The 16150-nt window shown below is 45.4% G+C and overlaps 1 protein-coding gene across 2 annotated transcripts in view; it reads right to left on the bottom strand.

The window, feature by feature from the left end:
• OSBPL3 (oxysterol binding protein like 3) overlaps positions 1–16150 on the bottom strand; it is a 190542-nt gene that overhangs the window by 26804 nt on the left and 147588 nt on the right. For both annotated transcript variants that reach the window (XM_047763555.1, XM_047763556.1), the window contains 3 exons: positions 15284–15377; positions 11076–11326; positions 7097–7234 (listed from right to left, as the gene is read on the bottom strand). In XM_047763555.1, the coding sequence (XP_047619511.1) occupies positions 7097–7234; positions 11076–11326; positions 15284–15377 (483 nt within the window). The remainder of the gene's footprint in view (positions 1–7096; positions 7235–11075; positions 11327–15283; positions 15378–16150) is intronic.

Raw genomic sequence — 16150 nt, 5'->3', positions numbered from 1 at the left:
ATGCACTTTACACCAGAGGCAGTTGGTAAGGGGAGAAGTGCATAAGTAAAGAGTATATTTCAATATTTGTGCATTTGGTAGGTTTTTTTTCTTCTCCAGATTTAGAAAAATGTCCCTTAAACACAGTAGTTCTGCAGCTTTCCAGAGACACAACTACAGAGTCCTCCTAGTTCTGGACCCATCTCTGACCACGAAGGGCCACTTGTGGAAAAGAGACCAAGCGGCAGGTCAGAGCCACCCAGTGAGTGGAGGGGGGCATTCGTTAACCATTTCCTGATTGCCTGTGTGTCAGGCACTGTCTTAGCCCCTGGGGATACAACAGGTCTTTATCCTCACGGAGCTGACATTTCAGTGCAGGGGTGAGTGAGACAGACAAGAAGCCAACAAGCAGAGCATCTACCAGGAGTAACATGTGAAGGGGGATGCGGCAAGGATGGGGTGGAGGGATGCCGAGGGGGAGTGTATCCCAGATGGGGCAGGAGGGGTAGGACCCTTCCAGGGCAAGAGAAACAAGGCAACTAACCACCCACTCAGCTGAGGGAGTGTGTCCAGGTCAGAAGACACAGCCGCTGCCCAGGGTTGGCAAATGCTCGGTGCGTTTTAGGAAAAGCCAAAAGGCCAGTGTGGCTGAAGCCGAGTGAGGGGAAGTGGGAGGGGGCATGATACGGGGCAGGGCGGCGTCCAGGAGGGTTTCGTGGGCTGTGAGATTTGACCCCACGTGACTTGGGAAATCCAGAGAGAGATAATCTGGCTGCTGGGTGAGAAACAGACTATGGAAACAAGAGACTGGTTAATGAGACTACTGCACAAGCCTGGTCATCAGTGCCAGGCTCAGTGGCCAGCACCAGCGGCAGAGGCAGTGACAATGGCTGGCTTTGGAAGGAAGACCTTGGGATTTGCTGATGAGTAGCATGTGGATTATAGAAGGAAGCTCTTAAGGATAATGCCAAGGCCCAGTTTTGGGGAGAATACAGTTGCCAATTATTTTCTCTTCCACTAAGTTTAGAGTTAAGCATATAGTTTTCTTTGATAAACATAATTTCTTTAAAAAAAAAAAAGTTAAGTAATGACTTGACCTAAAAATGGGAAAGCACTGGTTGAGTCACCTTACAGTTGATTTATTGCCTTTTTTTTTTTGTCTTTTTGTCTTTTTAGAGCTGCACCCGCGGCATATGGAGGTTCCCAGGCTAGGGGTCGAATCAGAGCCATAGCTGCCAGCCTATACCACAGCCACAGCAACTCAAAGTCTGAGCAGCGGCAATGCCAGATCCTTAACTCACTGATCGAGGCCAGGGATCGAACCGGCATCCTCATGGATGCCAGTCCGTTTCATTAACCACTGAGGCACAAGAATTCCGAGTTATTGCTTGCTTTATTTGAACAGCTTGAATTTCCCCTTGATAAAGTCTTTAAATAAGCTGCCACTTTTATCAGAAGTAAACAACCCTGCCTACTAGTAGATAAAAGGACTCCTGAGAGGGTCAGGTGGGTGTGCAGAGAGGTAGGTGATAGGTATGGTATTTTCAAGTCCAGCCAAGAATGTGTGTTCAGAGTTCTAATGATTAACAGAAAAAGAAGAAGGCTGAGCCAGGAAGCAAAGGAAAAAAGACTTCATTTGAATCTCTTACCTTTTAGTAACTTTCAACAACTCTGCTCAGCTTTTCTGTCAGAAACTCAATAACAGGTGGCTGGGTGGATAATATGGTTAAAATGACTCGAACAGGGATCTGACGCCTGAAGCTCCAGGCAATTAGGAAAAGCCACTTTTAGACAATAGCTTAACTGCCTATCCTTTAGAGACACCAAGCTTTTCCCAAAGGCACAAAAAAGAAGCAAAGTGAACTGAAATGGATTTCTTTTTTCTTTTATTTTTAGAGCTGCACCCACAGCATATGGAAATTCCCAGGCTAGGGGGCGAACTGGAGCTACAGCCGCCAGCCTACACCACAGCCACAGCCACGTGGGATACGAGCCACATCTGACCTACACCCCAGCTCACGGCAATCCCAGATCCTTAACCCACTGAGCGGGCCCCCATGGATTGAACCTGCATCTTCATGATACTAGTCGGGTTTATTACTCCTGAGCCATGACGGGAACTCCTGAAATGAATTTTCTGAGCCAGCGGGTCCCTGCTGAAGCTCCAGCCAGGCAGCCAGAGCATCAGTGAGGGTAACCTACCAGGACCATACTTGGCCCTGCGGAGGGAAAGAAAGTCTTTCCTTCGGAATGTTCCCCTTTCTGGGCGTACTTGGAAAACCAAGGCTGAATCAGATTTCTTGGCAGAGAGGAAACCCCTCCCTGAGAGGGTGGAACAGTCAGAGGTTAGAACATGAGACTGGAATGTTTATGATTGATTCCTGAACGTTCCTTGTTCACAAAGGCTCCTGGCCAGCCCCCAACGGGAGTGGAGAACAAAGTCCTGCGTTGAGTCGGGAGGATGAAAGGTTGAAGGGACAAGGACAAGCAAAGCCTCAGAGTCTGAACAGTCTACGAAAGGCTGTTTTCACAGGGGCAGCTGATGCCTCTGGCAGCTCTGAGCACAGTAACTAAACCTATGTTAAGAGACACGAAAAAAAGGTGGGGGAGAGAGGATGCTGGGGTGGCAACCGAGTGTGTCAGTGGAGGGGCGCTGGAGCCCAGAGGGGGCCAGGCCTCGGGTGCCTCACCTGCCACACGGGGGTATGTGAAGACCAAAGAAGACCCCGTACAAATGTGAAAAGCGTAATGCGCCCTGCAGCATGATATTCGTTAACTGTGACAAGGAACATTTGAACAGCAACTGCTTTCTCTGCTTCCTGATGCCATGAGCCATTTTTAGCCCAAATTTTGGGGTCTTTTAGGTGAGAAATGATGTACTGGGAGCAAGCTTCCATGGAGCTGAACTCTGAAGCAAACTCCCTTTGCCCCTGATGACTCCAAGCCTCCCCATCCCCACCAAAACCACAGGCAACAAAGGCCAAGGGCTTGGAGGAAAAAGAGAGACACCGCTTTCCAAAGCACCTGCCCTGTGGTCTGGAAAACTCAGTAGAAAAGCTAAAAGCTGGGTACCTTTGTCTCTTTCCATGTCCTTTCAGTTGCAGATAGGATTTCTCTCGGTGTTCTTAGAATAAAATTCCACCTCGAAATATGAATTTAGAGGTCCGGCTCAGTTTATTAGTCATTCAGTAACCCCTACTCATTGCAGAGAGGGGCAAGAAAGCAAAGACGCCCCCGAACTCTGAAAGCTCACACGATGGACAAGGGCAGCGTCACGCTGTTTCCATAATAGACTGTCTCCAGGGCCAGAAGCAGGAAGAGCCAGGCTGGCAGGTTCCAGCGGGAAACGGAACAAATGCTCTGGCGCTCTCCTTAGATGTGTTCCCCGAGAAGGCCTTCATGCACAGTGGGTGCGCTGGTCGCATAGACAGTAGGGTGGGAGAGGGAGTGCAGGAGGCTGAATCGATGCGTCTCCTGCGGGCCAAACCCCTCCCAGTCCTGGGGCAGGGGACAGCCTGACACGCTGAACTGAAGAGCCAGCTCTCCTTACCTGTGCACTCACTCGATGACTATGATTTTGGCTTCCCAAGTAATCTGTCTGCGGGGAAAGTATTCCTGGTTGGGCTGCTCTAATGACAGGTCTAATTTTCATAAAAAAGGCATACTGAAGCCTGCTGGTCTCTATCTCAGTCTCTCGTAAGCTTAGCTAGTGTGACTCTGTCCCTGGAAACTCATCCATCTTGGGATATATTAAAAGAATCAACTATCTGAGGCCATAAGGCTAAATTCCAGACAGGTGAAGTGGCTCCTTCATGACCAGGACTGGTGGTGTTCCCAAGTGAGGCCAGCTGTGAGGACTCCTGGCTGCCTCATGGCTGACTTTCGGTCACAGCCTCACCAAAGACATAAGGTCACCTTCAAACCACCTGATTCAGTAGAGGATGTACAGTATATATTATTTCAGCACTTCTCTAACTGCTCTTAACACTGCATGATGGGAGTTCCTGTCATGGCTCAGCAGTAACAAACTTAACTAGTATCCATGAGGATGCAGGTTTGATCGCTGGCCTCGCTCAGAAGGTTAAGGACCTGGCATTGTGGTGAGCTGTGGTATAGGTCACATATGCAGCTCAGATGCCTCACTGCTGTGGCTGTGGCATAGGCCTGCAGCTGTAGCTCCAATTCAACCCCTAGCCTGGGAACTTCCATATGCTGCAAGTGCAACCCTAAAAAGCAAAAACAAACAAAAAAACAAAACAAAAAACCCAAAAAACAAAGAGCCCCCCCCACTGTATATCTGCATATTAAAAAGCATTTTAAAAGTTGCTTCTCAACCTAAATGTCCATCAACAGAAGAATGGATAGAGAAGGTATGGTATATATATACAATGGAATATTATTCGGCCACAAAAAGAATGAAACAATGCCATTTGCAGCAACATGGATGGACTTAGAGATTATCATAGTGAGTGGTGAAGTAAGTCAGATAAAGACAAATACCATATGTTATCACTTGTATGTGGAATCTAATATAATTATTAAAAAAAAACTTATTTATAAAACAGAAACAAACTTGCAGATTTCAAAACCAATCCTGTGGTCACCACAGGTGACACCATTAAGGGTAGGGAGGAATTGAGAGGGTGGGAACACCACATACACACCACTGTATAAAACACATGATTAAGGAGAGCCTACTGTATAGCACAGGAAAATCTACTCAATAGTTCGTGATAACCTATGTGGGAAAAGAGAATGGGTATAATTATATCTGACTGAATCACCTGCTGTACACCTACGACTAGTATAACAGTGTAAGTCCACTATACTCCAATTTTAAAAACAAATACATACATAAAAGTTGCTTCTAAATACAAGCGCAGTTGCCAAGTACCAAACGTGCAAGAACTTCATGTATCAATGAGTTATGTCACTTTGCCTTCCTGTGACCTCAGAGCGAAGCATGCCCATCCCGGTTTCACAGATGAAGAAACAGCCGAGGTTCAGAAAGTTGAAGCAGCTCACACAAGGCCACATACAAAGTGGTGGGGTTAGGATCTGAAAGCGTGTTCACATTACACACCCAGCCTACCCTGCGCTACAAATGACGACCAGATCCCTTTCTTGCTTATTTCCTGGGGATCCACGTCATGGGGCTAGGACTAAGCTATGCAATGCTCTTTCCATCTCCGGGCACAGGCTCCCAGGAGCTCTGCTTTCTCTCCTGGTGCCACCACGGGGGATCCGGGAGCAGAACCTGAGCTGGCCCTGCCCCATCAGGGACACACATGGGACTGCAGCTCAGCTTTCTTTACACAAGCTCACGTTCCTACGCTTTTCTTCTACCTATTCATCCCGCTGTAGTTCGGAGCTATTTTTGGCCTTTGTGTTTTCACACGAGTGCCTATAATGCCATGGTAACGAAATTATATTTTCATTTCTTCTCGTTCCATTTTAGGTTTAGTATTTAAATAACGCAGCTGAATCTGAATCAGATTATCTTATCCCTTCACCTCCTGATTTAACCCCCTACCTCCCCAAGAGCAGTGATTAATTTCTCATTTTAGCTGCTAACTGGAAAGCTATTGAAAATGTGCTTTGGGATTATTGTGCAATCATTTTCCTTAGAGTTTCAGAGAACCTGGCTCCTAATTTACAGTGAAGCAAGCCACCGTCTTCACAAGTTTCTCCGCCACACCCCCTCTCCCCTCCTGCTCCCATAGCTCAGTCCAGATGCAGAAGGCAGCAAGATTCCAGGAAGAAAATCATGTTTTAGCAGCCCACCCCCTTTCCCTCAGTTTTCTAAGAATCGGGAGGAGACAAATGTGTTGAAGCAAGGATGCTTAAGGTTCCCAGGCTGACATTTAGAGACAGACAGAGGGTGGATGCGTTCAGGCACTGCTTTAGCCAGATGGGAGAGAACTGGTGTTCGTTTCCAGTCTGTGTGCACTCTATTTTAACTAAATAATTCCTTAGTGACAGATATTTTGGAGATCCCCAACATTCCACCATTGCAAACCATGCAAGCCCCCGCTGCACACTTTATACTTGAAGTAAAAATGCTCTAAGCGCTTTGTAGAGAAGATCTCATTTATTCATCGCAAAGCCATCTGAGGTCTGTACCACTGTCATCATCTCCACTTTAAAGAGAAAACTGAAGCGCAGAGAACGGAGGGAACGTGCCCTGAGCTACACCCTAGTGAGGGGTAGAGCCGAGCTCTGAATCTATGCTGGCTGACTCCAGAGACACTGTTCTGGAATATTATTCTCTGCTAACTCGGATGGGAAGAGCCCCGTGGAACCTCAGGGAACTCAGGTTGCATGAATACACTATATGTCCATCCAGGCACTGGGGGACAGGCGTTCTTGTCTGCCCCCCAGCGCCGGAGCCACCGTGGGATCCCAGCTCCTAGAACAATGCCAGGCACGTGGTACAGGATCAAGAAGTACTTACGGACGGAATGAATAAATACACAAGTGAATGATTCCTCTTAAATCGAAATCAAGAATACTGCATCTACTAGGTGCTGCTCATTCTGATGGGGGCGTTCATGCTCTAGAAGGATGAGGTCAAGGAGCTGGGGCGCACACTTCATTTTTTTTTTTAATTTTTAGGGCCACACCAGCAGCATATGGAAGTTCCCAGGCTAGGGGTCAAATTGGAACTATAGCTGCCAACCTATCCCACAGCCACAGCAACACAGGGTCCAAGCCACATCTGTGACCTACACCACAGCACATTCTTAACCCACTGAGCAAGGCCAGGGCTCGAACCTCCATCCTCATGGCTCCTAGTCAGATTCGTTAACCACTGAGCCACGACAGGAACTCCTACAGCTTCGTGCTTTGAACCTCCCTCTCCACCATGACGTCCAACAGAAAGGGCTCTGACGATGCACCCAGCCAAGCGAGCCTCGGCCTTGCTAGCACCTTGACCCCATGGGTGGTGGCTCGGTTTCCGTGGAAGGAAGCTGATCCCTCTCTTTCTGAGTAAAAGCTCTGTCATTATCTTGGTTGCTTTGAAGCCAGTGAAGGCGGGGAAATAAATATTTCAAAAGCACATTTAATGAGAGGCATGAGCAACTCCAGCCAACAAACAAAAAGGGTGAATGCCCACCTGCTCTGAAAAGAACTGGAAGCCCTTGTCCTCGCGAATACACTCATACGTTTCTCCAAGAACCGGATTAAAGGGCTTGCTCCCGGCTCGGAAGTAGCTGGACGCGTAGGCTGACACGGCGAAGGCGGCCACGTAGACCTGGGGAGAGGCACGAGACCCGGGTTATTTCGGACACCAAGACACTGACGTTTCGCAAAGGCATGGATAAAGGAAAACCTCTCCTTTTCTCTTTCTGATTTATCTGGAAAAGCCAAAGATTTGTCTCTGGCCTATAGGCACCCAAACCGATTTTGTTTTCAAGTGGCAGTTTTCAATAATGTCCATTCTGGCCCAGAGACAAATGAACCAGACCTTTTCAAACTGTCCATTGGGCTGGATGCCTGCAAGTGGGCAGAAGCTTTCAAGATGATAAATCAGCACCTCTAAACCAGACGCTATCTGAGAATCCTGATGTGGTGCGAAGGCTTTTAAGGAGGAGGGGGAGGAAGAGCATTAAAAATGCCAAACTCTCCTCCAAATTCAAGAATAAGCATCCTTAGTTTAACCACTCACAATGTGGTATCGCAGAAACCGAAAAATTCATTTCGACGGAAGAAAATCAGTGGGAGTCTTTTCCTGAGCCTGGGCAACAAGCCATGACACAGAGCACAGCGCTTTTCGGGGAGGAAAAAGGAAAACGTGAAAAGGGAAGGGAAGGAAAAAGCCGAGGTGAACATGAAATGAACAAAATCCTTTAATGGCCTGGCTCTGAGGGCGTCTGCATTTCCCACGGTTCTCCTTTCAGGAGCCAATGAGACTCAGAACAGGCACGCCTCCTTTTACCGTATTTTCCATTTCTGTGCTTCGCAGACGTTGTGTTTTTTAATAAACTGAAGGTTGGCGGCAACCCTGTGTCAAGTCTACTGGTGCCATTTCTCCAATGGTATTTGCTCACTTTGGGTCTCTCTGCCATGTTTTGATAATTCTGGTATTGTTGCAAACTTTTGCATCATTATTGTGTTCATTATGCTGATCTGTGATCAGTGACCTTTGATGGTACCGCTACCACTTACCGAAGGCTCAGATGAGAATTTTTTAGCGATAAAGTATTTTTAAAATTAAGGTATATACATTAATGGGTTCTTTTTGACCTAATACTATTGTACACATAAGAGACTACAGCACAGTGTAAACATAACTTTTGATGCACTAGGAAACCAAAAAATTCATGACTCACTTTAGTGCGATATTTGCTTTATTGCAGCGGTTTGGGACCCAATCCACAATATCTCCGAGGTGTGTCTGTATTCTTTGTCTTTTGCGGGGGGGCAAAAAATTAAGCCTAAGTAGCAACAACAAATTTTCCTTTCTAATACTCAGTAATAATCTCAATGGTTCCTCATCTCAGTTCACTTTGTGAAGTTTCTTATTCTAGAAAAAAAAGAGCTGCGTGCCTTTCATGAATGTCCACTAGTCACAGAAATTTCCTTAGCCCTTTGCAAACTGGACCTGCTTTAGTACCTCGCATGAGAGTGTTCAGAACACTCTAGAGAAGCTGCGGAGCTTATAAAAGTCAATTCACTGTGCTCGACTCAGTCTGCTCTTGAAACCTGGGTATCTGTTCTCCCCTCTGCCTCCTCAGATGTCTGCTACCTGTTAAACAGCAAGGTCCCTCGTCTATACGGGATGCTGAGTCAACCCTGAAGCACCTGCAGAATTTAAAATATAACAACGTACAGGAGAACCTGGAGTTCCCGTTGTGACTCAGCAGGTTAAGAACCTCACACAAGGTCCATGAGGATGTGGGTTCGATCCCTGGCCTCCCTCAGTGGGTTAAGGATCTGGCATGGCTGTGGCTGTGGTGTAAGCTGGCAGCTGCAGCTCTGATTGGACCCCTAGCCTGGGAATTTCCATATGCCATGGGTGTGGCTCTAAAAAGGAGAATAAAAAGAAAAAGAGAAAAAAGAATCTGGTATCATTTATGATGCTGGAGCACAACAGATAGTGGGAGAAGGCCAAACCAGGCATCCTTCTGTGGGCTGGCAACATGAGAGAGTCTGCATGGCTGTGAGCGGACCCTCCTACTCAGAGCAGAGAACACAATCCATGGGCTAGGCTCCTCCCCAGTGCTCTCCTGTGCTTCTTAGTTATTGGTGCTGGAAAGCGAAGCCTGTCCTCAAAGCTCTTCTCAAGGTCAATGACACCAAAACCCATTGGCTGACAGCCTGAACTGCTACAGGAATGAAACACCTTTAAGAATGGCTTCCACTGCAAAGTCAATCCTTTTCTTTAAAGAAAACTGCGGTCCACCCATGTTAACTTTTCATATTTGCCTTGGAAACTATTTGTCTCCTTTTGTTCACGGAAATTCTCTGGGGAAGAATAACAAGAAAAAAAAGGAAACTGTTTGTCTCTCCTCCTCTTACTATCACTGTATCAAGAAAGAAAATCTCTTGGATGGGAGAAGCCTCTGGGGACTGCGTGGGATGAGATGGGGTGTCTGTCTCAGCCCGTAGTTAAGATTCCCTCTTAATCCTCAAATTGCTCCAGAAATGGAAGTTTTAATGGGTCTACACTGCAGAACACATACAAGTTAGAAAACAGTGGTGTCCTCCATCAATGAGAGGCATGGCTGGGTCCCTGAGGCTAAACAGGTGTGAGGAAGCGAAAAGAGGCAGAGGGAGTCCCCTTTGTGGCGCGGCGGAAATGAACCTGACGAGGAACCACGAGCTTGCAGGTCGGATCCCTGGCCTCGTTCAGTGGGTTAAGGATTCGGCATTGCCGTGAGCTGTGGTGTAGGCCAGCGGCTACAGCTCCCATTCGACCCCTAGCCTGGGAACCTCCATATGCCGTGGGTATGGCCCTAAAAAGCAAAAAAAAAAAAAAAAATGAAAAATAAAAAAAGCAAGAGACATTCTGTTTGAAGAACAAACAGCCACAGTCACAGAAAGAGCTGATTTGGTCACTGTCTCGCCACTAAGGTCTCCCTACCTCCATCCCCACAGGACAGGGGAAGGCCCCTTTGTTGGACGCCCCATCGCCTGATTGAAACTGATGCTGTGTAGAGGAACAGAAGGTTAATTTTTCTAGGATGAGGGTTTTTTGTTTTGTTTTTTAACTTACTCTATAAAATAAGTGCGGGGAGTTCCCATTGTGGCTCCATGGTAACGAAACCAACTAGTATCCATGAGGACATGGGTCCGATCCCTGGCCTTGCTCAGTGGGTTAGGGATCTGGCATTGCCATGAGCTGTGGTGTAGGTTGCAGATGTGGCTTGGATCCCGTGTTGCTGTGACTGTGGTGTAGGCCAGCAGTTACAGCTCCAATTCGTTCCCTAGCCTGTGAACTTCCATATGCCACAGGTATGGCCCTGAAAAGACAAAACAAAAACACAACAACAACAAAAAAGTGGAGGAGAGAAGAATCTTTCTGATGTGAGAACCTCTTCCATGAATGAAAGACATTTTCTAAAAATTTAGGAGGTGACAGAACAATTACAAAAATAAAGAAAAACGTTCTCAAAGGAAAATTACCCTGGATGGAAACAAAACAAAAACACCCCCAACCAACCCCCCCCCAATGACCAAAACAAAAAAAAGCCAGTTCAAAAAACTAAATCCTATCCACTCTGGGTCATAAAAATAAACACTCAGATAGCCCTCAAGACATGTTTTCCCAGCCAGGCATTATCAGAACCATCACATGGAAGGTTCTGGAGAAAGAGGAAACCCCCAAACCACAGAGCAGAACGGCCTCAGGCTTCAGCTGTCACAGTGAAGCTGCCTCCAAATGGTAAAAGTCAGGACGAAGGGACGGAAAACAGCCAGGCAGGGGGGGAACCAGGGGTCACTGGCAAAGACACCCATCTGATGGGCAATTGCAATGGGAACCAGAGGGACAGGGGCTCTGGCTGGGCCCGTCCGAGCTCTGTCGGGCCCTGGGACCGGCCTCTGGCCCAGGGGTGGGGGCCGGTGCTGCAGGCGGCAGGTGCCGTGCTCACCATCCTCTCCAGGGCGCTGGGCATCTGGGCGGCCTGGTCCAGGAGCTCGCTGTACTCCAGCTCCTCGCAGAGCCTCTGCAGCGTGTTGAGAGGCTCGTTGAGCTCCACCGGCATGGCCACCTTGGACAGGTCCTTGCCGATGTTATTTCGCAGGATGTTCCACAAGCTGACGCTACTGGAGCTGGGGCAGGGCGCCGGCAAGCAGGTCCTCCTTTGGGACTTGGCCTCCCCCCCGCGTTCGAGGACGGGCCCTGAAAGGGAAATAAGCCTGGTTGCCTTCTAAGAATTTTCATTTCATTATTAGAAAGGAAAGAAAAATCTGCGAATAAAACCTTACCAAGCAGGTACCCCATGATACTGTCAATCTCAGCTATCCAGGTGAGGCCTGAAAGTCAGCCGAACATAAAAAGAATTCCGAGCAGCGAAATCAAGTCCCCCAAATGACAAGCCCTCAAACCGGTGGACTTTGTTTACAGAGAGCTCAGCACACTGCTATTCAGTTCCTTGCAGCTTTTCGGCACTTAGAATACAATGGGAAACTGGATTGCTCTGCCCAGAGCAGGTTACTTTTAAACGCTTTTTTAAAAAAACACTTCAAGTTCTGATAACAAAATTTTAAACGCCTTTGAAAAATCTGTTACAAATTCTGACACAACAGCTGCGTTTATTACAGGACAATGATAAAGGGAATAAAAGTCATACCTTATCCCAGGAAGAATAGCCATTTATATTTTGGAATATTTTCATTTAGTGTTTTCCCCACATAGCTCGCAAGGTTTGTACAGCTTAATGTCCTGTGTAATCAGTTACCCAAGTTGTTTTTGCAGGCTACTGAAAATTCTTCTAAAATGACTATAAAAAAATGCCATGCTATGGCTAAACCATAACTTACTGAATCATTCATCTACTGTTGGACTTTCAGATTTGTTTCAATGTCTTACTATGATGTAAAAAAAAAAAAAGGAGTGAATATTCCTGGTCTTCGATATTTGATTATTTCTAAGGTTATATAGAGGTTGAAGACTACAGACATTTTTAGACTTTGAATTCATATGATCTGCTCTTCCCAAAGGCTGTATCACTTTCCCAAGTATCAGCAGCATTTGCCAGTGTCTATGTTCTGAGGCCCCTCCAGGCTTGTCAGCATTTGTTTTGAAGTCCTGGCAAACTGTTAGGTGGCCAGTGCGATCTCCTTGTTCTAACTCACACTTGAAAACTCCTAGTTTGTCCTGGAATGCTTTCACGAATATTTCTTTTTTGAATTGTCTGCTTTCCTATTTATATAATTAGGACATACTCTTTTTTCTTTTTTCATTTGCTTTTTGTCTTTTTAGGGCTGCATTCTCGGCATGGGGAGGTTCCCAGGTGAGGGGTCGAATAGGAGCTGTAGCTGCCGGCCAACACCACAGCCACAGCAACACCGGATCCTTAACCCACTGAGCAAGGCCAGGGATTGAACCTGCATCCTCGTGGCTGCCAGGCAGATGCGTTTCCGCTGAGCCATGACAGGAACTCCAAGACGAACTCTTTTGTTTTTATATTTGTTTTCCAATTTAACCCCCTTTCGACATTTACCTTTAAATTGGATCTGCGCAGGGTTGTTTTTGTTTGTTTGTTTGTTTTTGATGAATGAAACATTGACCTTTGAGGTATTTACATTGATTTTTTTACCATTTCATTGCCTCATGCTCTGAAATCCCTTTCCACCCCAACTTCGCCTGTTTTCAAAGGAAATCTTTGGCATTAAACCAGCATATGAGAAAGTGGGGTTTTATCATAAAGCCAATCATTCTGAACAATGAGGCTGCTTTGATAAACAGGAGAATATGAAACTGGGGTCACATCATGAAGTTTCATGTTAATCTAAGCATCCAATTAAATCCTGGGTTTAATTGCTCAACACGGGCAAAAATCTGATTTACACAAGTAACCAGCTACAAATGATAACAGTCTTTAAAAACAGCTGTCCATGTAATCTCAAAAGACTTTCTTTGATTACACTAATCCCTTTTTTTTTGGCTTTTTGCCTTTTCTAGGCATATGGAGGTTCCCAGGCTAGGGGGCCAATCAGCCACAGCCGCCAGCCTACGCCACAGCCAAAGCAACACGGGATCCAAGCTGCGTGTGCGAACTACACCACAGCTCACAGCAACGCCAGATCCCTAACCCACTGAGCAAGGCCAGGGATCGAACCTGCAACCTCATGGTTCCTGGTCGGATTTGTTAACCACTGTGCCATGATGGGAACTCCTACACTAATCTAAATTTTGAAAGAATACCATACTATCACTAATAATAAAGGCTAAGATATAAGTAGCTTTTACTCTGTGATAGTATTCCAAGAATCTGACATATATTATCTCATCTCTTCTCGGTAACAACTTCTTGAAGTAAACAGTATTATGATCCCCATTTTACAGATGAAGTCACCAAGGCACAGAGAAATTAAGTAACTTGTTCTAGAACACATAACCATTGAGTGGCAGGGCTAGGCTTGAGGAAATCTGGCCCCTGAGTCTCTCTTCCTAATCACGGCACCTCAACACAACACCCACCACAGTCACGGATTCTAACATGTGCCTACTGACGTGAAGGGGCCGAGAAATGAACAGGCTTATTCTAAATACCTAGCATTTACTACAGGCTCAGAGAAATTCCGGTGTGATAATTTATTAAGACCTTGATCCAATCCTCTTTCCTTCTATGGGCAATACTGTGTCCTGGGATGCACAGGTTATTTTTACACACAGTCTTCTCAGTGGTGCACTGGTGTGTAGAAATCTAACCTTCCAAATACTGCTGGGTTTGGGCCAGTGTTTGTTCAAGCTAAGGACATACTGGTCTGAAATCTAGCAAAACGGCTGTGGAATAAGAAAGAGAGAGAACCAGCCTTCACCTCTTACACCGTTTTCCAGGCTGGCGTCCTCAGGTCTTAGGCTTGGAGGCAAGTCCTCTGTGCCCAGCTTGGACCTCTGAACCATCCATCAACTGCGTTCCCCTTGGCCCTCTCTCTGAGGCCCCGAATAGAAGGAGGACCTCAGCATCTGTCCATCTTCCTCCTCCATAGGAGGACTTCCCATCTATTGAGTGTGCTGCTTGCCAAGGGCATAAGTGATGCCTCCTCATTTCTTTTTATTTGCCTCCTTGTTTTTCTAGAAAGACATGTAGCACACGTACTTGCTCCTGTATTACTGGTTTTCACCTTCGAATCACTCCTTCTCAGACTTTTCCTTCAAAAGGTTCATCTCTCCAGAAACAATTCAAGAAAGATACAGTGTTACGAGATTCTGACTTCCAGCAGGCGAGGTGCTGAAAGGATGCTCTTCCAGAGGACAGGGGAGTTACGGGCCTTTTCTGCCGTCCCCCAGAGAGTAGGCGCTTTGGCCTTCAGATAAGAACTCATCATCCTAAGTGTCTTTCACACACACTTGCTGAAATATCAAATAGGACCTCGCGTGGTCCTTGTGCTCCATTTACATATAAAAACAGGTGGTGTTCCGGCACAGACAAACCTGGACACCCCAAAGCACACCAAGTACCAAGGCTGTATTTGATGCTACAATAGAGAACTGTCCCTCATGTCACCTTCCTAAAGAGGCTTAAGTCTGCTTACTCAACCCCTACAGGAGAGCTGTTTGGAAATGGCAGGCACTCTGGGTACCCCATCGTTCCAACTAACATTTCCTGGGCATCATTTTCACCCTTGGGATCAACTGGTCCTAAAGGGACATCTTAGAATACCTTAACCCCTACCCTTAAGGAAGGAGCAGTTTGATACTTTCAAATGCGTTATCTTAAAGAATCTGAAGGTAAATTACCACGTAGACCTAAACTTTTATGTCATAGAAAAAACCATTAGACATCTAAAGGCAAAAAGATATAGAGTCTGATATATTTGCAGGGAGAATGTTTGTTCATGTTAGGAATCTGTTGCATTGATTTTTGATATTTAGATGACAATTGATAGACACTTACTTTCAAAACAGAAATTTGCTCAGGCAGATACATTTATTTGAATGAATATATTTTTCACAGGTGAGGGCTGTGTCCCCACCGAGATTAGAAAAACCTCCAGGCTGGGGATCACGCCTTAAGTTTCTGATGTAGAGACTTCACGAAGTTCTCTGTTGGCAGCAGGTACTCTGCAAATGCTTACGAGTATTCTGTAAAGACTCAAACACTTAGAGATCAAATAACTGAACTCTTACCCAAAGTCTGTCTCTCATTATCTAAATCATTACTGAGATTGTCTAAGGAAAGGTTGTCACTTATGTCACTGACATACGAATCATCTTCCGAAATCTACAGGAAAGAAGAAATAATATATATTAGAGCAGGCGCGCCAGGTTTCATAAAACTTTTACTTCAAATGATCAAACATTTTAAATCCCACATTATAAACCTACAGAAATAATTCTGAATGCTGTTTTCATAAAGTCCATATACAAGTCTGCCTAGGAGGAGTTCCCAGAAAATATCAATTACTAAAATTCTTATGCATGCTGGACTCCTTCTCACAAGGAAGACACAAGTAAACTACAGATTTTAGTTATTATAAAAATTCTTATCTGGACTGCATTTTCAGAATTTGTTGGTGTTTAAGTAAAAGGAGTTGCAAATTGGCTTTGGACAACTTATGAAAAAAAAAAAGACTCTTCTATGGGAATTAACAGATAAACAATATTAGTACTTCTGAACTGAAGGGGCAAAATTATCAGTACACATATCAGAGCATAATTACACATTAATTATAATAATCATATTTGAATATTATAACAATAATTATGTATTATAAATTACTATAGAGCAAATTCAATGATAAAAATATATATATAACGCTAGCTTCTGGCCCTGTAGTGGAAATAAAACATTATCAAACAGCTAATAGTCAAAATCACTAACCTGGAATTGAAGTGGTATAACAAGTCTAGTAACAGAAACCAGGACAGGCCCAACACCTACTTTGCATAACCTTTTTTTTTTCCTAAGATCACGTAGCCTTTTGTGATTTTTGGAGTATAAATTATAAAAAAAAATCCACAGAACATAATGATAAAAAGGGGACACTGAATTTA

The sequence above is a fragment of the Phacochoerus africanus genome, chromosome 16, assembly GCF_016906955.1.
Source record: "Phacochoerus africanus isolate WHEZ1 chromosome 16, ROS_Pafr_v1, whole genome shotgun sequence".
NCBI lineage: Eukaryota > Metazoa > Chordata > Mammalia > Artiodactyla > Suidae > Phacochoerus > Phacochoerus africanus.
Note: the sequence above shows the minus strand (reverse complement) of the source record. Positions and strands in the feature narration are given on the sequence as shown.